The 22093-nt window shown below is 39.0% G+C and overlaps 1 protein-coding gene across 2 annotated transcripts in view; it reads left to right on the plus strand.

Moving 5' to 3' along the window:
- Positions 1-22093, plus strand: part of STK38L (serine/threonine kinase 38 like) — an 83916-nt gene that overhangs the window by 36255 nt on the left and 25568 nt on the right. The window contains exons 2-3 of one of the 2 annotated variants that reach the window (XM_047743296.1): positions 1372-1489; positions 19818-19962. In XM_047743296.1, coding sequence (XP_047599252.1) covers positions 1483-1489; positions 19818-19962 — 152 coding nt within the window. In that variant the 5' untranslated portion in view covers positions 1372-1482. The remainder of the gene's footprint in view (positions 1-1371; positions 1490-19817; positions 19963-22093) is intronic. The other variant, XM_047743297.1, reaches the window with a different exon arrangement.

Consider the following 22093-nt stretch of genomic DNA (forward strand, 5'->3'; position numbering starts at 1 on the left):
CATATGGGATTTGTCTTTGAATAATAGCATCTTAGTGTCATATCCCAATAACAGAAAATCTTACTTAGTCCGGAAAATTCTTTCTACTTACATCCTCAACCTGTGAGTTGTGTGATAATAGTTTTGACTTGATCTTACTGATTTGTAGGAAAGTGCCCTGCTTCTAATGTAATGACTATAATTCCTACATGAACTAAAGCATTCTTTGACCTTTTTTGTAAGTTGTATAAACCAAAATTATTTAAATATTGGCATTAAGGTATGATTTAAGCTATTTAAAATAACTAAAACTGGGCTATGATAATTATATTGTTAAAATATAGTCTCACTTTATTAAAGAATGAATCTTCCAATACAAAAGTGGGCAAGGAACTTAAATCAGGCAGCTTAGAAAAGAAGAAATATTTAAAATATATGAAAATACACTTAACTCATTTTAGTCAAAGGAATACATAAACAACAGTAGGATTTTTTTTTAACCCATCAGGCTGGCAAAGATTAAAAAGATGGACGGTACCCAGTGTTGCCGCTTTCATGTATCTGTAGATTTTTCAGTTGGCACTATTTATCTGGAAGGGAATATTGCCTTGTGTGTCAAAATTTAAAATGTGAATATTCTTTGATTCAGCAGTTGCACACCAGAAGAATACAATAAGGAAATAAGAGAAAGAGTGCGCGGTCTGTGATCTGAGTATGTTACTGCAGCGTTGCTAAAAATACCTATCCAAAATGGAAGCTATCTAAGTGTCTGTTAGTGGACATTAGTTTAAAAGTAGGGCCCTACAGAGAATGGAGAGCACTGTGGTCACTAAGTTCAGATTCCGGTTCCACCACAGTTAGCTATATGATCTTGGGCAAGTTACTTGACCCAGTTGAATCTTTCCTTCCTCCTGCCTATGTAGGAATAGTAATAAACAGCACATGCTTTTAGGGTTCGTATGAGGATTATATGAGATGATACACAAAGCACAAAGTAACTCACTGTATGTTGGAAAATGTTATTACGGTATGCTCCCTAAAGAAGATAAAGTGGGTCTGTTTATGTTAAAATAGGGAAAAAACGAGTTACCGAGCAGTTTATAGGAGCCCATTTGTATTAAAACCATCTGTGTGTGTGTGTGTGTGTGTGTGTGTGTGTGTTTGTGTGTGTACATGTTAAGGTTCGGGAAGGTCATCAGAACAACCATTGACATTCAGTGAACATGTGACTAAGGCTCAGGCACTGTTCAGTGCTCTAATGTCTATCCGTCAGCCACTTTATTAAAACTTGTTAAATGGTTTAAGTGCTCGGAATAATACCTACACTTCATAAAGTACTTAATAAACACTAGTTATTAATTCTTGCACACTATCATTGTCTCTGTTTTGTAGATAAGGGCACTGACACCCTGAGAGCTCTCAGAGTTCACCAGTGACAGAGCCAGAATTTAAATCCAGGCAGTGGAACGCCAGTCTGGCAGCCAACAGTTAAAACTGGCTGGTATGGGAGGTAGGAGTGTGAGGTCACTTTCATGTTGCAATTTATATACTTCCGGATATTTTCACGTTTTTACAGGAAACATTTTGCTTTCATAAATAGAAAAAGATATTTCCAATTTGGAAAGAAAAAAGGACATTTTTATATTTTAGAGATCTTATTTCATGTTATAGAATACCTAGGGCAGAATCCAGACAACTGGATGTATGTACACTTAGCTTTGCCCTTGTGCTCAGCTGCCATGGACAAGGAGTGCCCTTGATTCCATGTGGTATCTAAGATTTTGAAAACCTCACTTTGGGGAATATTTTTATGAAGAAATCATCATAGATAGAAGTGGGTCCCAGGCTGAATTTTGTTCACTTCATGGCAGTTAACTTCTGTAATCGAAATCCTAATCACTTTCAAGAAAGCTTTAGTCATAATATTTTGGGTTTATTAGAAAGTTTGGAGTAAAAATGTCATTCTTCCATCATCTGAAAAGCAGGCCGAAACCAGTTATTTGATCCACAGATCTGTAATCCTAAGACAGTAAACAGTGATTTAGCGTTGGACTTGGACATCAGTGGACTTGGACTCATGGACACCATGTAGTACAGAACTTGGCCCGGGCTGTCAGTGTCCTGAGAGCCAGCTTCTCCACAGGGTAATACAGAGTCCCAGAGGTGCTGCCGCACCGTGGACTCTCCTGCTAGGTTTGGGAGCTCCAGAGGAAGGTTGAGTGACTGGTTCTAGTCCAGGTTTGTCCACCAGGTAGCCAAATGACTGTGGGCTGCACCTCTGTAAAATGAGGGAGATATTACAGCTTCTGTTGTTGGGTGCTGTGATTCTAATAGTCTTGTGTGTTGCTGAACTAAATTTGCCACCTTAGACCTTTAGTGAAATCCAGAAAAATACTGAACAGGATTGAACTCATAAACTGATTTATGGGAGGATTTGCCAGTCTACCCACTTGAATTACAGGATATCCTTGATGACAACAAACTATACAGTTTACTTTTTATTCCATCTTAGGCATTTTTTCCCTCGCCTATATTTGTTTTCCAAATAGGCCGGAATCATGTTCTAAAGATCACAAGTCAATCAAATGGTATGACCCTGTTTGGTACTTAGCTAATCAGCTGTTCAGGTATTAATTATAAAGATCAGTAGCACTAAAAACTTTTCTGCCTTAAAGATTTAAGTGCCTTAAATGAGGTGAAGTAGCTTCTGGATTTTCTCACGGTTGCAGAAGGCAAGTAATCTGAGTGTTTAACACAATATCTGAATCTTATGAGTCACATGGTATGTCTGCTTTTAGCTGGGAGCAGTTTTTGTTGGTCACTTGTGATGGTCAAAAAGCCTCTTGGGAGAGTTTAGATGACTCAAAATAGCTAAAGTAACTCAGAGCTACTTACATCTTAAAATTGTAAACTTGGTGATACCATGTTTTATTTTTAGTCTAATCCAATTCTTGCCCTCAAAAAGAATTGCTGCTTCTGGCTCTTAGGATGTTAGATTAGTCTGATCTCTTTCAGTGAGTGGTTGTTGTTTGAAAAGGAACAGTGAACAAGAGAACACAGTAATAATTTTAAAACTAAAATTAGGGAATATAAAAGGAATTGGTACAATAAAGGAACCTACATCTCTCTTGAACCTCTTCAGTGACATAGAAGCTTTGAATATTTTTGAGTGAATGGGAAAATTCAACCACGAGCTTATATTTTTAATCAAAGTCATTTCTGGAAAATTCATATTTTACATCCTCACTTAAACTGAAGCCTGTTTTCAGGTTTCATTTTGGGTGTGAAGGTCAATCTGTTTCTCTCTCTCTCTCTCCCCCATTCCCATTCCAATTCCCATTCCCATTCTTCTTAGATACTTACTTTTAAGAAAGTGAAAGGCAGGAGTTCAAAGATGAGCAGCTTCTTCCAGTTGGACCACTGAGTGATGAAAGTGTGTGAGCTGCTCCCCTTTCCTTTACAGTGCATCACACCACCTCTCACCATTCCATTGGTTTTTCTCTGGTCACACCAAACCTTCACCTTTTAGCACAAAATAGGCATTTTTGGTTATACTGGTGCTTTAAATCACGCTGTATCTCCTTTAAAGAAGGAGTAAAGGGGAGTGTGGAGATCTTTGAAGCTAGAGCCCTCATTTTGTCTCTTATGATTTTGGAGTAGTTCCCTTACCCTAAATAAGACATGAAGTTAATTGAGGTAAGACTTGTGCTGCCTTGTGTTTTGATTTTGAGATGGGCCTTTGGAGTCCCCAGTAGACAAGCTAGTTAAGAGAGTGACAAACAGTTTGAGCCCTTGTAAACATGCATGAGTATAAACCACTAAAACTCTCTTTTCCTGAAAAGAAATGTAAGATATGACTGGAAAACTTTTCAGAATTCTTGTGGTTTGTATTTAACTTTATTCCATGACTCAGACTCTTTTTGCTGTTCCTCATTATCCTCCACTAAACCAGAACTAAAAATTTGGTTCATAGGAAAAAACTCCCAAGTACAGAGGTACCTGAAAAACCACCTTTGTGGGCTGAAAAATTCAGTTTAATTCCCTTTTACTGCTCCCATGTCTGTCCTCACACAATTACTCTAAAGTACTTCTTTTTTCTTATTATAAAAATCATTGTTTTCCCATTATGGAAAAATGAGAATCTTTAAAAAATGATAAAGGACAAAATCTAAACTAACCATAATTTTATGCCATAATTTACCCCCCCTCTTTTTTTCCATATCACTGAGTTCATATTTTACCTATAGATAGAGCTTTGTATCCTGTTTACTTCGTATTATTTCTCATGTTAATTTTTTTTGGGGAAATTTTCTTCAGTATTTCTGTGGTATTTCATGCTATCATCATTCCATCAATCATTTCACCTAGTTTTAATCATTTGTTTTATTTGCTATTTTAAATAATGCTTTGATTTAAAAACAACTCTATAAATCTTTGCTGCAATTTTTATTATTTTCTTATGATAGATTCCTAAAGGTAAAATTATTATGTCAAAAAACCCTACAAAACCTTAAGTTTCTTCATACCCTACCAAAAGGATTATATTCCTATCAATTAATATAAGCACAAGGAGTGATATCATCAAGGTGGTAACATAGATTGTTTCCAACTTCAGCCTCCTTCATAAGAAGACCAACTAGCAACTACCTATAGACAACACCATTGTAATAATCCCAGAACCTAGGTATGAGGCTGAAGCAACCCCCTGTATCACAGAGACTGAGAAGGACCACATATTCTGAACTATCCTGCTGTCCTGGCCGGCACAGTTGTTGTACTGAGAAGGGCCACCTGGGCCTATGGCTTTTCCAGTGGAAATGAGAGCCCAAGGTGGACATCCAGCTCCTCTGGCCTTGTGGGATACATCCAGGGATGCCTACTTTGGTCTTACCTCACAAGGCTTACTGGGAAAATCTGCAAGGCTCTACTACTGGGGATCAGATAGAGGAGGAGGCTGGGGATATACCATCCAGTGCTCAGATCTTGGTGGACCAGATTTCTGTTCACAGTGGTGCCTGAGCAGAGACCCCAGCCAGCTGCTCTGCCCATCTGCAGTGCCAAATCAGTGGCAGTGGCCTTGTCTATTAGGGAGTTTGATTGATAGGTCTGCCTTATTTGGGCCCAGCCAACAAGCCATACTGAGTATGGAGTGTGTTCTGTGGCCCCACATGGGCAGGACATTCACAACTCTGTCCAAGTGCTGAGTATAGCCTCCATTCCCATCTGGCCAAAGAAACTGTGCAGCCACAGGGTCTATCCTACAGCCCCGCTTGGGCAGGGAGCCAAGCCAGCAGCCCTGGCGAGTACACTATTTAGTATAGCCTCTGACATCGCATAACCTGGGAACCTGAACAGCGAGCCTGGACAGCTCCAGAGCCTAATCTGTGATACTGCCAGGTTGCCGAGCCCACCCCAGAGTCCTGCCCTGCAACAGAGTGCAGACTATGGCTCTGCCTGATTGTTGAACACCGCCTCCTGCCTCCCTGAGGCAGGGAGCCCAGCCAGCCAGTGACCTGTCCAAGTGGGAGCATAGCCTCACCTGGTGAGGAAGCTTAGACAGCAACCCTGTCCATTTGCAGAGCACAATCTCTAGCCCAACTAACTATAGAACACAAACAGAGCCCCTCCCAACCAGAGAACTCAGCCAGCGATCTTCTCCAATAGTGGATGGAGCACAGCCAACAGCTTACCTGATTGTGAAGTGCAACCCGAGACCTTGCCCAACCTTGGGGCACAGCCTATAGTCTGTTTGATTCCAGAGCATAGCCAGAAGCCTGTCTAAGCACAAAACCTGTCTGCAGCCTTCCTCAGCATGGAGACCAGCCAGAGCCACCATCCAATCGGGAAGCACAGTCTGAGACCCCACCCAAACCGGAGTGATTGCAAAGCCCAGGCCATAGCCCTGCCCAATCTGGGAGTCCAAACAGTGGTACCACCATCCCAGGGAACATAGCCTGTGGCCTCACTTGACCAGAGGTAATTGTAGAATCCAGCTAGTGGCCCCACCTGACAGCAGGCACAGCCAGCAGCTCCACCTGATCAGGGAGCCCTCCTACTGCCCTTGCTCAAATGTGGAACCCAGCCAGCAGACTCACCCAACTACAGAACCAGGTAGTTGCACCCACCCTAACTTCAGAGCATGGGTAGTGGCCTCACCCAATTAGAGACCCTGATAGGAAGCCCTGCCTGCCTATAGATACTACCAGCTGATCTGTCTACTATTCCAAGCTGAGCTGACTTGTGAAGGTCTTTCCCTGCTAAACCTATAAAATCTGGGGGAAGAGACCAGTTACTTAAATGGCAGATACCAACACAAGGAATCAAGGAACACGAAGAATCAGGTAAACATGACACCACTAAAGGAAACTAATAGAACTCCAATAATTGACCCTAAAGAAATAGAGTCTGTGAACTATCTGACAAAGAATTCAGAATAATCCTCTTAAAGAAGCTCAGTGAACTACAAGAACACACAGACACACAACTAAATGAAAGTCAGAAAACAGTACATGTACAAAATGAAAAGTTCAACAAAGCTTTTTGATGGAAACTATTAAAAAAAAAAACCAGAAATTCTAGAGCTGAAGAATATAATGAACTCAAGAATTCAATGGAGAGCTTCAGTAACAGACTTAACAAAGTAGAAAAAAGAATTAGTGAATTGAAATATAGGAAAAAAGAAGAGTGAAGCAAGTCCACAGACTTATAAGACACAATTAGGAGATGCAAATACATATTATGAATACGTATATTATTATGCATACCCAGAAGAGAAAGGGACAGAAATCTCTTTAAAGCAAGAATGAGAGGGGTGTCTGGGTGTCTCAGTCGGTTAAGCCTGCAACTCTTGGTTTCAGCTCAGGTCTTGATCTCGGGGTTCTGAGATCAAGCCTCAAGCCCTGTATTGGGCAGCACTCTCAGCACAGAGTCTGCTTGTCCCTCCCCTTCTGCTCTTCCCCCTGCCCCCAAATAAATAAAATAAAATCTTAAAAAATAATAAAGTAAGAATGGCAGCAAACTCTCTAGACTTGGGGACAGAAATGGACATCCAGATTCAGGAGGTGTAGTGAATCTCAAATAGATTGAACCCAAAAACGGCTATACCAGGATACATTATAAGTCGTCAGAGGTCAAAGAAAAAAGAGAATTTTGAAAGCAGCAAAAGAAAACCAATTTGTTTATACAAGGGTGCCCTCATAAGACTATAGGTGGTTTCTTAAAAGAAACCTTGCAGTCCAGGAGTGAATGGATGTTATATTCAAAATATTGAAAGAAAAATACCTGTCAACCAAGAATACTATGCCCTAAAGCTGTCCTTTACAAATGAAAGAGAGATAAAGACTTTCCGAATCAACAAAAGCATTACCCCAGACCTAATTTATAGGAAATATTCAAGTTGTGTTCTTCAAGCAGAAATAAAAGGATTCTAATTAACATCATAAAAACATACGAATGTGGGGGCGCCTGGGTGGCTCAGTGGGTTGAGCCTCTGCCTTCGGCTCAGGTCAGGATCTCAGAGTCCTGGGATTGAATCCCGCATCAGGCTCTCTGCTTGGCAGGGAGCCTGCTTCCCCTCTCTCTCTGCCTGCCTCTCTGCCTACTTGTGATCTCTCTCTCTCTGTCAAATGAATAAAATCTTTAAAAAAAAATACGAATGTGTAAAAACTCACTGGTCACATTCTTTTTTTTTTTTTCTTTTAAGATTATTTATATTTTTTAACAGAGAGAACAAGCAGGGAGAGCAGCAGGCAGAGGGAGAAGCTGGCTTCCCACTGAGCAGGGAGTCTGATGCAGTGCTTGATCACAGGACCCTGGGATCGTGACCTGAGCTGAAGGCAGACACTTAACCAACTGAACCACCCAGGTGCCCCCACTGGTCACATTCTTAAGTATTGTAATGGTGGCACATAATTCACAACCCTAGTTTAAAAATAAGCATCTTATAAAAATAAGCATAACTATAAAAACTTATTATTGAATATACAATATCAAAGTGATAGAAATTAAAACACCAATAACCTAAAATATGAGGGGTAGAGAAGTCAAAGTGTGAAGTGTCTGCCAGCTACTAAAGTTAAGTTGTTCCTAGTTTAAAACAGGATGTAAACTATTGATACACTATACGTTAGCTAGTTGAACGTAATAATAAAAAAATAGGATGTTATCAGTGTAAACCTCATGATAACCACAAAAAACTTATAGTAGAAACACAAAAGATTATCATAAAGGAGTCAAAGCATACTGCCAAAAAAAGAAAAAGTCATTATTCATAAAACAAGTAGCAAAATAGGAGGCAAAGAAGAAAGGATATACAAAACAGAAAACAACACAATGACAGTATTAAGTCCTTATCTGTCATTTCTCTAATCAAAAGATACAGAATAACTGAATGAATTAAAAAACAAGATCCAATGGTGTCCTCATTTAAGCTTTAAGGACATACATAGACCAAGAGTGAAGGGTTGGAAAAAGTTATTTCGAGCAAATGGAAATCAAAAGAAAGCAAGGGATAGCTAAACTTAAATCAGACAAAATAGACTAAGGTAAACATGGTCAGAAGAGACAGAGAAGGTCATTATGTAATGATAAAGGGGTTAATTAAGAATATATAACAACCGGGGCACCTGGGTGGCTCAGGGTTAAAGCCCCTCTGCCTTCAGCTCAGGGTCCTGGGATCGAGGGTCCTGGGATCGAGCCCCACATCGGGCTCTCTGCTCAGCGGGGAATCTGCTGCCCCCTCTCCCTCTGCCTGCCTCTCTGCCTACTTGTGATCTCTCTCTCTGTCAAATAAATAAATAAAATCTTAAAAAAAAAAAGCATATATAACAACCATAAATAATTATGCACCTGATGTCAGAGTGCCTAATCTATAACACAAATACTAACAGAACTAAAGGGAAATAAACAGTTATGCAATAATTGTTGGGGACTTTAATACCCCCTCTCAATAGTGGATAGATCGTTCAGACAGAGAATCAATAAGCAGACAGCAGATATGAATAACACTAGGCCAAATGGACCTAACAGATTAAAACAGAACATGCCATCCAACAGGCCACAAGACAAGTCTTAACAAATTCAAGAAGACAGGAATTATATCAAGTATCTTTCTCACCACAATGGTGTGAAACTAGAAATCAGTAGGTAATAGAAGGAAAGCTAGACAATTCACAAATACATGAAAATTAAACAACACACCCCCAGACAACCAATGGGTCAAAGTAGAAATCAAAAGAAAAAAAAATTTAAATATGAAACAAGTGAAAATGGAAACCCAACATACCAAAACTTATGGGATGCAACAAAGGTGATTCTAAGAGTTTATAGTAAGTTTATAGTGATAAATGCCTACATTAAGAAAAAAAGAAAGATCTCCAATATCCTAGCTTTACTCCTCAAGTAACTACAGAAAGAAGAATAAACTAAGCCCAAAGTTACCTGAAGGAAGGAATTAATAATGACCCGAGCAGAAATAAGTAGATATGAGGAAAACAATAGAAAAGTTTAACAAAACTTTTGGTTGGTTTTTTGAAAAGGTAAACAAAAGTAAGAAACCTTTAGCTAGACTAACCAAGAAAAAAAGAGGATTCAAATAAAATAGAAATGAAAGAGACGATATTATAGCTGATCCTATAGAAATACAAAGGATCCTACAGTGAACAACTTGGCGTGAGCAAATTGGATAGCCTTAGAAGAAATAGATGAATTTCTGCAAACATACAATCTACCAAGACCGAATCCTGAAGAAATAGAAAATCTGACCAGATCAGTAATAAGTAAGGAGATTGAATCAGTAATCAAAAATCTCCCAGCAAAGAAAAAGCTCAGGATATAGGTTAATATATATAAGGTACTCATGTAACTCAATAGCAAGAAGAGCAAATAATCTGATTAAAAATGGACAAAGACTTGAATAAACATTTTTTTTTTCCAAAGAAGATATTTGGATGGCCAACACATAAATTAAAAGGTGGCTAATATTACTAACCTCCAGAAAAATGCAAATGAAAACCAGCGTGTGATATTACTTCACACCTGTTAAGATAGGTATTATCAAGAGATAGCAAGTGTTGAGAGGATATTGTAAAATAGGAACTCTCATACACTGTTGGTTGAAATATAAATTGGTATGGAGGTTTCCCCCCAAAACTAAAAATAGAAGTATTCTATGTTCTAGTAATTCCATCTCTTGATATCTGTGCAAATGAAATGAAATCATTGTCCCAAAGAGAGAGCTGCATCCCTGTGTTCATTGCAGCATATTCACAATAGCCAAGACATGGAAGCAACCTAAGTGTCTACTCATGGGTGAATGAATAAAGAAAATATGGTATTTCAATATAATAGAATATCATTCAGCCATAAAAGAGGACAGCCTGCCACTTGTGACAACATAGATAGACCTTGAGGGTATTAGGCTAAGTGAAATAATTCAGACAGAAAAAGACAAATACTGTATGATCTCACTTATATGTGAAATCTAAAAAAAATAGCTAATATTTTTTTTAGCTAATAGCTAAAAAAATTGAACTTATAAAAATAGCAGTTTGATTGGTGGTTGCCGTGGGCCCAGGGGTAAGAGCAGTTGGAGGAGGAATGGGTAGAGGTGGCAAAAGTGTACAAAATTTCAGTTACAAATTCTGGTGATGTGCTGTCCAGCATGGTGACTATAGTTAACAATACTGTACTGTATATTAAAAAGTTGCTAAGAGAGTAAACCTTAAAAATTCTTACCATACACACAAAAATTTTAACTATACAATGTGATAGATAACTAACCTTACTGTGGTAAATGATGTGGGTATATATTGTATCTGTGTATCAAATCATTACTTGGTATGTATTAACATTGCAAAACATTATATGTCATTTACATCTCAGTAAAGCTGGGAGAAAACCACACACCAACACACATGGTGTATGAGAAAGTCATCTCATGATAGCCTGGACCAAGAGGGTCTCCCCCTAAATTATGGCTATTTTCACATAGGGAACATATGTATTATTTTGAAGTTTCCATATCCTTGATTTACTTGGGAAAATTGAACATTTTCTAGATGTTAGCTATTTTTATTTATATATTGTCAATCAGTATTATTTCTTTATTATTAGGGTCCTTTTTTTCCCTTTACAATTTTAATGTTTAAAAAGCCGTGTTACAAGCTTTTCATATATTTTAAGAAATGAATTTGTTGTTTTTAAGATATACCTTTATACTTCAATATATACTTTTTTTAAAAATATTTTATTTATTTATTTGACACAGAGAGACATACTGAGAGGGAACACAAGCAGGGGGAGTGGGGGAGGGAGAAGCAAGCTTCCTGCCCAGCCAGGAGCCGATGCGGGGCTCAATCCCAGGACCCTGAGATCATGACCTGAGCCCAAGGCAGATGCTTAATGACTGAGCCACCCAGGTGCCCCTCAATATATACTTTAAATACATGCTGTTATTTTGCAGTTTTTCCCCCAATACTGTCTTTTACTCTTGTTTGACATCTATATATGTAGATTCCAAATTTTTATGTAATAATATGTAGCATTATTTTTTTTAAAAAGATTTTATTTATTTGACACACAGAGGGAGAAGTCACTAGCAGGCAGAGAGGCAGGCAGAGAGAGGGGGGGAAGCAGGCTCTCCACGGAGCAGAGAGCGCAATGCGGGACTCAATCCCAGGACCCTGAGATCATGACCCGAGCCAAAGGCAGAGGCTTAACCCACTGATCCACCCAGGTGCCCTATAGTATTATTTTTATTGTGATTTAAAAAATACAGTTCTATCAATTCAAAGATCAGATAATTACTCATCAATATTTCTTGTAATTTTTTTGAAGTTAAGCTTTTCTCTTTACTTTACTTCCTCTTTTCTTTCCTTTTTCTTTCCTCTTTAGTTTTTATGGTCACATTTTTGAACCATTTGAATTTATTTTGCCCGTTGGAGTGGAATGAACATCTGGCTTGCTTAAATAGATAACCAGTTGTTCCAACCCATTAATTGAATAATTCTTCCCTTCCTTCCACAATGATTAGATTTCCTCGTAAAAAGGCTAACTTTTTTTTTTCTTGATCAAGGCATTTTTAGGTATTTTATGAATGTTGTTCTTCATCCCCTTCTCTTTGCTACTTTCAGGAACATTTCCATTTCTAAATGTAAATCTTTAGAGTTCACATTTTATTTTTTTATTTATTTATTTTTTAAAGATTTTATTTATTTATTTGACAGAGAGGTCACAAGCAGGCAGAGAGGCAGGCAGAGAGAGAGGAGGAAGCAGGCTCCCTGCTGAGCAGAGAGCCCGATGCGGGGCTCGATCCCAGGACTCTGAGATCATGACCTGAGCCGAAGGCAGCGGCTTAACCCACTGAGCCACCCAGGCGCCCCTTGAATTCACATTTTAAAGCCTAAATTTTAAACGGAGTCTGGTGACATAGCTCAGACAGAATCAGACTTAAACTTATTTTCTTTCCTACCACATTAGCTCTTATAATTCCTATTCTTGTTAGTGCTATCACCATTTACCCACTCATCCAATCTGAAACCCAGAGGTAATTATAGATTTCATCTTTCCCTCTGAATATCTGAGCCCCTCTTTTAATCTTTTCTGCTACTATCTTAAATTAGGCCCTCATTCTTTCATACTAAACCAAAGACTGTGACTTCAGCTGCTTACCAGAAGCAGTCAGGTAATAAAATGTGTGGAGGATGCTGGGCAAAAAGGAGTAGAAAGTTGGTGGCCTTGTGCAGGATGTCCTGTATTGCAAGGGGGCAGCTGCCTCTGTGTTCCAGGCAGTAATGTGGGCTCATATCTGACTGAGCTGATTTTTCAAGAGGACCAAAAATCTGAATTCTTATGTGAAGTCTTCTAATTTCTTTTTCTTCTTCTTCTTCTTCTTCTTATTTTTTTTAAGATTTTATTTACTTATTTGGCAGAGAGAGAGAGATCACAAGTAGGCAGAGCAGAAGATAGGGGCGGGGTGGGTGGGTGGGCAGGCTCTCCGATGAGCAGAGAGCCCGATGTGGGGCTTGATCCCAGGACCTGGAGATCATGATCTGAGCCGAAGGCAGAGGCTTAACCCATTGAGCCACCCAAGTGCTCCGAAGTCTTCTAATTTCTAAGTCACAGTACAAGCTAAGCATGATACGACTGCAGGCCACAAGTTTGTAATCCGTGACTATGTATTATTGCATCCCCCTAACCTGATTTACATCCCTTCAATCTAATCTACTCCCAGCCTTTTTGCCATCCTCCCTGTACTAGCATCCTCCATCTGAAGTGCCAAACGGATAGGATTTGAGAGGTATAACCGAACTAACATGAGTTATGTAACTGAACTAACATGTAACCGAACAACATGAGTTAGCTCTTTGGTGACTTATACATAGAAACTACATCAGGTGGAGTTATCATACAAAGTTAAATTTATTTGCACTTAATAAGGAGGTCACAGGGAATAACTTCCAAAGCTGTGATTCCCCAAGCAAGAATGAACGGGTTCCTTTTATTTAGGGTTAGGATGAGTATTTAGAAAGGGGATCCTTGTCATTGTATGTAGAGGCAGCCATATGGTCATACATGTGCCTCAAGGAAACATGCCTAGACATACATTGTACATTGTGTTAATGAGGCTTGTGCTCCTCCTTGGGTGGAGAATTTAGCATGATAATGAGGTAGAGGTCACTGGGGTCACTCCTGGGTCCGTCTGCGGATGTGTGAGTCAGTGGATAAGTTCAAACTGGGCCTCTGGAGCTCTTCCCCATGGCAGCTGTTACAGCTTGAGGGGTAGTGTTGGTTTCTGTCATGGGATGCTGTGCCCATTAGGTCTTTGCCTGAGTTGAAAGATAACCTGGAAAGAAGAACTTAAGGAAAATGTGGGACAAAGGTAGGTAGGTACATGCAGGTGGGTGATAAAGTTCAGGTCTTATGGTCTTGTTGGTGACAGGAGGATTGGCTGCATTAAAACATACACCATTCTTAGCAGAGTTCTTGATACTTGAGTAATAAGCCCTCAGGAAATGTTATTTGTTGGCCACTACTTTTTACTTAGTTAAAAGCCCTGAATGGCTCCTATTTGTATTTAGTATATTTTAACATGACAGAAAGGTATTTTATCATGACTCCTACCTGCCCTTCCACCTTCATCTTCTGCTGTTTCACTGAATATACTCAAGCCATGTCTACACTTCTGTATGTCAGTCTGTTTCACACGCTTACACTTCTTCCTCCTCTGACCTGTCCATCTGACTTGTGAACCCTTACTCCTCCCTGCCCACCCCAAGATTCAGTTCAAGTATTTCCTCTTCTATAAAACCTTTGACTACTCTTAAACCCTTGGAGAGCTAATTTCTCCCTTCTTTGCATGCCCATAAGATGGTGAACTCCCTAAGGCAGAGACTATATTTTATCCTTCTTAGTATTCTCAGTAATGTGTGCAGTGCTGGCACATGGTATAAATCTGCAGTATATATGAGCTGGAAATAATACAACCAGGAAGAGTGAGTGCTGGAACTTGAGCCTTCACCTGACTGAATTTCTTGCTCTTCTGAATATACTGCTCAGAGGAAAGAAACTGTGGCTGCTATATCCTTAGGGACCCAGCATATACGTATCCAATCTGAGGACCTGTTGTAGCTTGGGGCATTATGGTTGTGACTAAATGCATTTAGAAAAGTTTTTATATTCCAAGGCAATACAGTAGCATTAAGGATACTCATTCCTCTGACACGTAGTAGTGGAAACTAAGGTGAAATCCCCAGTTAAGTAGTGTGTTTGGCCAGTCAGGTAAAAGGGTTCTGTTTTCCTACTTTAGAAATTTGATGGTAAATGGTTGGAGACACATCTATTTATAGGTAGCTTAAGTGCCAGATTTGTTATCTCCTTTCCCCAGGCTTGATAAACGAAAGAATGTTGGACTTAACTATTGGTAGTGTCTACATTAATGAATAGGGGAGTCTGGCAAAAACACGTGAACAGGAAATTCAAGGGCACCTAGTGTTGTTTTTATCAGTCCAGGAATTCTAGACTTGCAAATTGTATCCTGTTCTTTTTCTGACTAAAGAAAGGGCTTCAGTAAAAGACAAAGGACAGTGTTAAATCCATTAGAGGAATAAATTTACAATATAATAAGTGCCAGTCATCTAGATCATTCTTTGTAATAATTTGTTCACTTCTGTTGTTGGTTTTGTTCAATTTGAAATTTTTAAAGCCAATTTGTATCTAGTTAGAAGGAAATTATTTTTTCTTGTTTTTAAAGCTAATTTCTAAAGGGCATTATTTAATCAAGACTAAGGGTGGGATTTTGGCTTTTTCTGCAATTGTCTCTCTCAAGGAGGATTTTTTTCTGAAGTTAACCTAACACTAAATGATTCTGTAGTTTTTAACCCAAAGAAAACTATTACGTATGAAACATGTAATTTCAGCTCTATTAAATTTGAGTTCTGTTACCATCATTTACTGAATGCCTACTGTGTGCTCAGCACTTCATCCAGTGTTGTAATACTTTCATTACAAAGACGAATACAAAGATGAATAGGTTTTGCTCTGATTTGTTTTTTAAACATGGTACACGTACTTGCAGGTATGTGTGTATAAGTAGAGTAGAAGGACTTAATCATGATTAGATGATACAGTGTCTGGAAATTGTTTTTCATTACTCAACATCCACCTTTCGATTTTGGAGTTAAACTCATTACGTCGTCTTATGATGGGAGAAACCTGACCCTGTGTTTATTCCTCTTTTATAAAGACCTCAGGTTCTTACATTTTTATCTAAAACAACTTCATATTGCTCTGTACTGTTGATGCACACAATTACTGATGTTTAGAAGTGTTTTGAATTCCCTAGCAATTTTTTTTATGTTTCACAAAAATGTCCCCCAAAGTTTTGCTCAGTAATAGTTCTGCCCATATCTAGCCCCTCAATTTTGCTTCATTCTGGGAAAGCCCAGTCAGCAGGAGAGCTTAATGCTGGCCATCTCCAGCTACTTTAAAGTACCTTGGGCAAGATCGTGATCCATCTCTTATTTATTTGTTTTTTTAGAATCTGCCTTAGTCTGATGCCATTAAACATTTAAATTGAATAACGGTTCTCTTTGTTTTGATGCCGTGCTCACCAAGCAATCTTCTGATCCTAATTAAGGCTTTACATCTAGCTTGCCTGCAAGGTTGGAATACATTTGCCAGAAGATACACGTCTCTGTTCCTTGTTGCTCAATTTCTTATTGTGTAAATCAGTAAATTGCTATTATGTCATGCATATCAGTCCCTTGTGAACTCTTTTAGGCTAACGTAGCTTCCAGAATTTGATTGCTCTGGATCTCTGGAAGCTGAAGGGCAGAGCTTTCTTCACGAGGTCCCTGGACAGCCAGTAATCTGTCTTCCAAGGCCAGACCCTGAGTTCATCACACATCTTTCTTTCTGACTTGCGCAAGCATTATTTAGGTGTGATTTCTTTGTGCTTTTTTTAGGAGGCACCACAGAAGATTTTGGTTGGTTGGGTTTTTTTCACCATTTGCTTTTTGAAAGGAACATGGACAGCCATAGTTGGGTCTTGGCCTTTCTTCCTCCTAGGAACTGGCAAACCAATTTGAAAATTCCTTATCAGATACAGATCTTTTGGACAAATGAGAAAACCCTCTTAAGTCCCTGGATATTTCTCTGTGTTGGAGCTTCTAAGTTTTCCCACCTCCAATGTTGAAAAAAAAAGTTCTTTATTTGTGTTTGATGAGCATTATCTATGAACTTACATGCATAAGGAAGCTCCTTGGAATTCTAATGCCAATTTTATATCTCTCCCCCTTTTGAGCATTTAAGATGCATGTTAGCATATTAAAAATTCTGAGAAGTCTTGAAATATGACACCTGATTAATTTCATTTACTTTGGATTTCCTGAATTTATTTGAATCCCTCAACTTCTAGTCCATTTTCCTTGGCCTTCCCTCCATCCTCAAATCCCAGTTAAGTGGGACTCAGGATGTCCGCTGTATACCCTGCCTATTCTGCTTTTCCTTGTTTGACTTTTCTACATCTGATCCTGAAGGACAGATCACGAATCCAGTGACTCTGAGGTTTCTAAAGATGGTGTGGCAGCATTGCTTTAGATAACATTCTAAGAAGAGTGAGAACTCAGTACTCAAAAATCATTTGGCCATGATAATTCTTGAGTTCCATTTGTTTTTATTTTTTATTGTTCTTAAAAATAATATTCTTTATGTTAAACCATTTAGCACATTTAAAAAATTTAACTAGGTGCCTCAAATAATGTCTTACATTTATATAAGCCACTGTGGCTTTGCTGTGTATCTGCTCAGATGGCCTTAGACGATGCCGGTGAACCAGCAAAGCAAATATTATAAAACCCCTCTTGAGTTTGTAGTGTTCTAGTGATTGGAATAAGACCTTACTATCGTTAGCAGCAGTGCCTGGATTAGATCTCAAAATTTCTGACTCCTAAGTTCAGTAATTTCTTATACTTACATATTAGCCAACCTTATTTTTTGCCAATTCGTTCAATTCTTCTTCCTCCCCCCATTTGACAGATTGACCCATTCATTCATTAAAGCCTACTATGTGTCAGACACAATGCTATTGTGGTGAATACTCAAAAATGAATGGGGAAGATTCTTGCCCAGACATGCCCCTAGTTCAGTGGGAGAGACGAATGAGTGAGTGCTAAATACCAGTATCCGAGACTTACTGGTACAGGTGCTAGGCAACACACATGGAAGAATACCAAATATTATGCCTCTTCTGGTGGGGAATGTTAGAGAGGTGATCACAGGAAGACTTGAGCTAAACTGGGTCTTAAAGGTCAGAAGTGGTTGGGGATAGATCATGCAAGGGTTTGGAGGCAGGAAAGAGCTGGTATGTTGGGAGAAGGGGGTGGGGGCGGGGCAGTAGAGAGGCTAGACAGACAAGTTGGAGACAGCTCCTGGAGTTGGATCCTGACTCCACGACACACTAGCCTTGGGATTTTTCTGAGCCTCAGTTCCTTACTTTGCAGGGCTGTTGTGAGGAGGAGACGCACTCATGCTTAGGAAGGGCCACTCTCTTAAATCCTGTGGAGAAAAAAGGAGAAATCAGTGAATAAGATATCATACAATTGCTGATAGGCACAACCATTCAGTGTCCCTGAGTTGCCTTTGTTTATCATGCCAAGCTAATTTGATTTGCTATAGGCAATGAGGACACATGAATGATTTTAAACGAGTGACATAATCAACTTCTAGTTCTAAAAACCTTTGGAGTAGTCAGCAGAGGAACAAGTTTGTGAGGCTAAAAGAATAGATTCATGTTTAGACATACTGATGTTGAGGCTTATGCAGTACATTGAAGTATAAAGCCAGTAAAAGGGAAGTAGAACCGGGAATTTGTCAGAGTTAAATTGTATACTTTCAACCTATACTTGACTCGCTTGACATTGAGGAACAAGAAAGATCTTTTGTTCGTTCCATTAACCCTGGAGTCTACTGCAGTTCAGGTCCATACTCAGGGGTCTGTATCTTCACATAGTTAAGGAGTAGATGTCAGGTTTGGGGGAATGCTTTCCAGCTAATAGTGCAATATTGGATGCTCACTGTTGGCAATCTGGATCTTCTCTAGGTCTGTTATGATCTCCATCTAGATAAGCAAAAACCTTTTTACTGTATGAAACCATTCTAGTCTTTTTTGGTCCTGATGTAGACTGTGGACTGTAGGAGACAAGTCTCTTAGGGTCACTGCCCACCAGCAGCAGCCACCACAGTTCAGTCTGCCTCACCACCTCCACAATGCAGCCATTTTGCTACAGTCCTTGTCATATTGTCCAGATTATCTTCTTCAAACCAGTACTTCATTTGGCTGGCCCGTGGTTTTTTGAAGTTGGCACTTGAGCTTTAAGTAGACACACATTGCCCAGTTAAGGTCCTAAAACATCCCTGCTGTTACCTGGCTTGATTCATTTGTGTTTTCTGCCTGACTTCTATGGGCATTTAAGTGTCATTTGGAAATGAAATGGACCTCACAGTCTGGAGAAGTACACCAGACCTTGTTACAGCACATTCTGAAATGAAATAGGATTCAGACTGAAATAGGGCCTCCATCCAAAGGAGCTTCTTTTTAGAAGTAGTTTACCTGCAGGGGTGCCTGTGTGGCTCAGTGGATTAAAGCCTCTGCCTTCGGCTCTGGTCATGGTCCCAGGGTCCTGGGATCGAGCCCCGCATTGGGCTCTCTGCTCGGCAGGGAGCCTGCTTCCCTTCCTCTCTCTCTGCCTGCCTCTCTGCCTACTTGTGATCTCTGTCTGTCAAATAAATAAATAAAATCTTAAAAAAAAAAAAAGTAGTTTACCTGCAAAGCCTATATATGTGAGAATTGCTTCAGATTGACATTTGTGTGCAGATTTGATAAACTGCTTCATGTTTCCTAGAATTTATATGGTGGACACTACTTCTTACTATTTAACTGGACTACATTAATTCTGCAGAGACTTATGTTTAGTGCAGGCATATGCAGTAACAAAATCTTGTAGATTTTACTTAGTGATCAATAAAACAACAACAAAATAGATCGAACCTCTTGTTTTGAATGCTCATTGAGTACAACTTTTTGTATAAAATGTGTCCATGTTGTGTGTGGACTGGTGCTTCTTGACTCTTATTCACCCCTGGTGGTACCAATACAAAAATAATTTCTGCTGCTTCCTCTTTCTTTACTGGTATTGTGTTATTTATAATGTGAAAGACTTGGATAGCGTAACTGTTAGGGTAGAATTTTGCTTAGCAGAAATTAAACCATCTCCAGAGTTTATTATGGGGGTTAGAAAGTGTTTTTCTACTGAACAATTTGTGTTTATATGATGTTTCAGTTTCGGTTACTATGGCAATGACGGCAGGGACTACAAGCACCTTTCCTATGAGCAACCATACCCGGGAGAGGGTGACTGTGGCCAAGCTCACGTTGGAGAATTTTTACAGCAACCTAATTCTACAGCATGAAGAGAGAGAAACCAGGTATAGTAAAGGCTGGTCAGAATTTTCTGTTTGGTTTAATAAGCCGTTAGGTTGTAAGTAGGGTGTAAATGTTTATTAATATTGTAATTAATATAATAATAATAATATAATTAACACTAATAATATAAATATTGTAGATCCATGTATGCTGTTTTTAGGTTTCCTGTACTGACAGTTTCTCTAGTTATTTTTGCAGAATTTTTCTTGTCCTGTGCCCCCATATACTTAAATCATGTCAACTAATACCTTCAATAAAACATTTCTAACCATGAAATTATGATTTATCTTCATGCTTCATGAATAATTAATGTTATTAATTATCCAAAACATGTATAGAGTATAAGCGGAGGTGGAGGAATAAAAGCATGAACAATGTGTTATTTTGCCTTCAGAAAACTCTGAAGAGGGAGATAAGGCCCATAAATATTACATGAAAGAGTGGAAAGCATCACTAAGAGAAGGGCAAAGAAGGGAGAGATTGCTTTTGACTAAAGTAACTGGGAGGATGTCATAAATGGTGGTGGCATTTATCAGGGCTCTCAAGGAAGAGTATTAATTACACATGCATTAATGGGAGAAGAGGGAGATAAAAGAGCAGGAGGAAGGATAACACCGACAGAGGAAATGGCCTTTGGTGCTGGGTCAAGCAAGAACCAGTCTAGCTCGAGCTGGATTTCAGCTTTTGTTGTGAGCCTAAGATGCTTTGCTAATGTAGCTGTTCTCATGGGAGTAAAGAGGCCTGAAGATTTTTGAACAGAATCCGTGATCACGGTGTTTCTCCAGAAGAGTGCTTTAGTTGTCATGTACAGACTGGATTGTGTGTGGAGAGATAAGAAACAGGAAAGGCTAGTGATGTGTAGTGCAGGCACTTAGAAAGGGCTTGAATTAAGGATCGTGACAACAATAGAATAGAAGTTAGGAGCAAGAAAGATTGACAAAAGTGGTGCCTAGTTAGGTATGAAATGTTGGACAGGTCTAACTACTGATCAGCCAGGCTGAGCAGAGAATTGAACTAGAAAATAAAACTTAAGTAATTATTCAGAAGTTAACCTAGAGACACAGAGGCAGAAAGAGAGGAAGGAGAGTTGAGAAATATGGAGAATAGCAAGGAGAGCTAACATCTTTAACCTAAGTTCCTAAAGGAAGAGAGGAAAGAGGCTGGAGTAGAAGCAGGTTAAACTAAATTCACCATCAGCAAAACTTCCAGAAGATTCAATTTAGGCTGAAAGAAAGTGATCACAAGCAGATCTAAATATAAGTGTGGGGATAAATCTCAACACAAATGGTGTAAAAACAGTAGCAATAATGATAATGTCTTATACATTTTTAAAAATAGAATTAAGATATTTTCCAGCAGTGGACTATCAGTCAGGAGGGCAGTAAGTATCATTAAAGTGTTCCTAGAGATCTTTGTGTCACCGCAGTAGAGGCACAACATACAGAGAGGTAAAGATTGATTCATTTCAGACTAATAGAGTTTATAACTTCCAAACTAGTGGAAGGGAGATAATGGAATGAGGAAAAAATCCTGGTTCAAAATAAGGCAAGGGAAAAAGAAAGTGTAAAACGCCAAAAAGTTGACACAAATAGAAACCACACAATCAGTTAGAAATGAATCCAAACATATGAGTAATTATACTAATTGTAAATACAGTGAAAGTCTCTGGAATTCATCCAGTCACCAAGGGAGAGTGAACAAAGTAGAAGAGAATCAGGGAGAGAAAGACTGCTGTTTCAGGAGGCAGACACTGAAGTTACGCATCAGAATTTTGAAGGCTCATTGTCTTTTCTTGATGAAATCTTTCAGTAATTCAGTTTTGCCCTCTTTCCAAACAAAGGGAAGTAAGACTGAAAGTATCTGCTGTTATTTCAAGAAGAGAGGGGGGAAAAAAAAGGCAGTCTCAGCTTGGTGCCATGGAAGTCATATTAAACAGCTTGTATTTTCTAAAAGCTTATACTTTAGGACTACATGTGATGAATTTTTAAGGCTTAACTCATTGAGTAAATACATAGCCCAAATAAAGTACCAATCAGAACAAAGTATCAGGACATTTAGGAGGAAGACTATTTTCTTTTTAGGTACCAGAGAAGCCACAGGTCTTCTTGTTTAGATATGGTAGAAACAGACAAA

This window comes from Lutra lutra, chromosome 8, assembly GCF_902655055.1.
Source record: "Lutra lutra chromosome 8, mLutLut1.2, whole genome shotgun sequence".
NCBI lineage: Eukaryota > Metazoa > Chordata > Mammalia > Carnivora > Mustelidae > Lutra > Lutra lutra.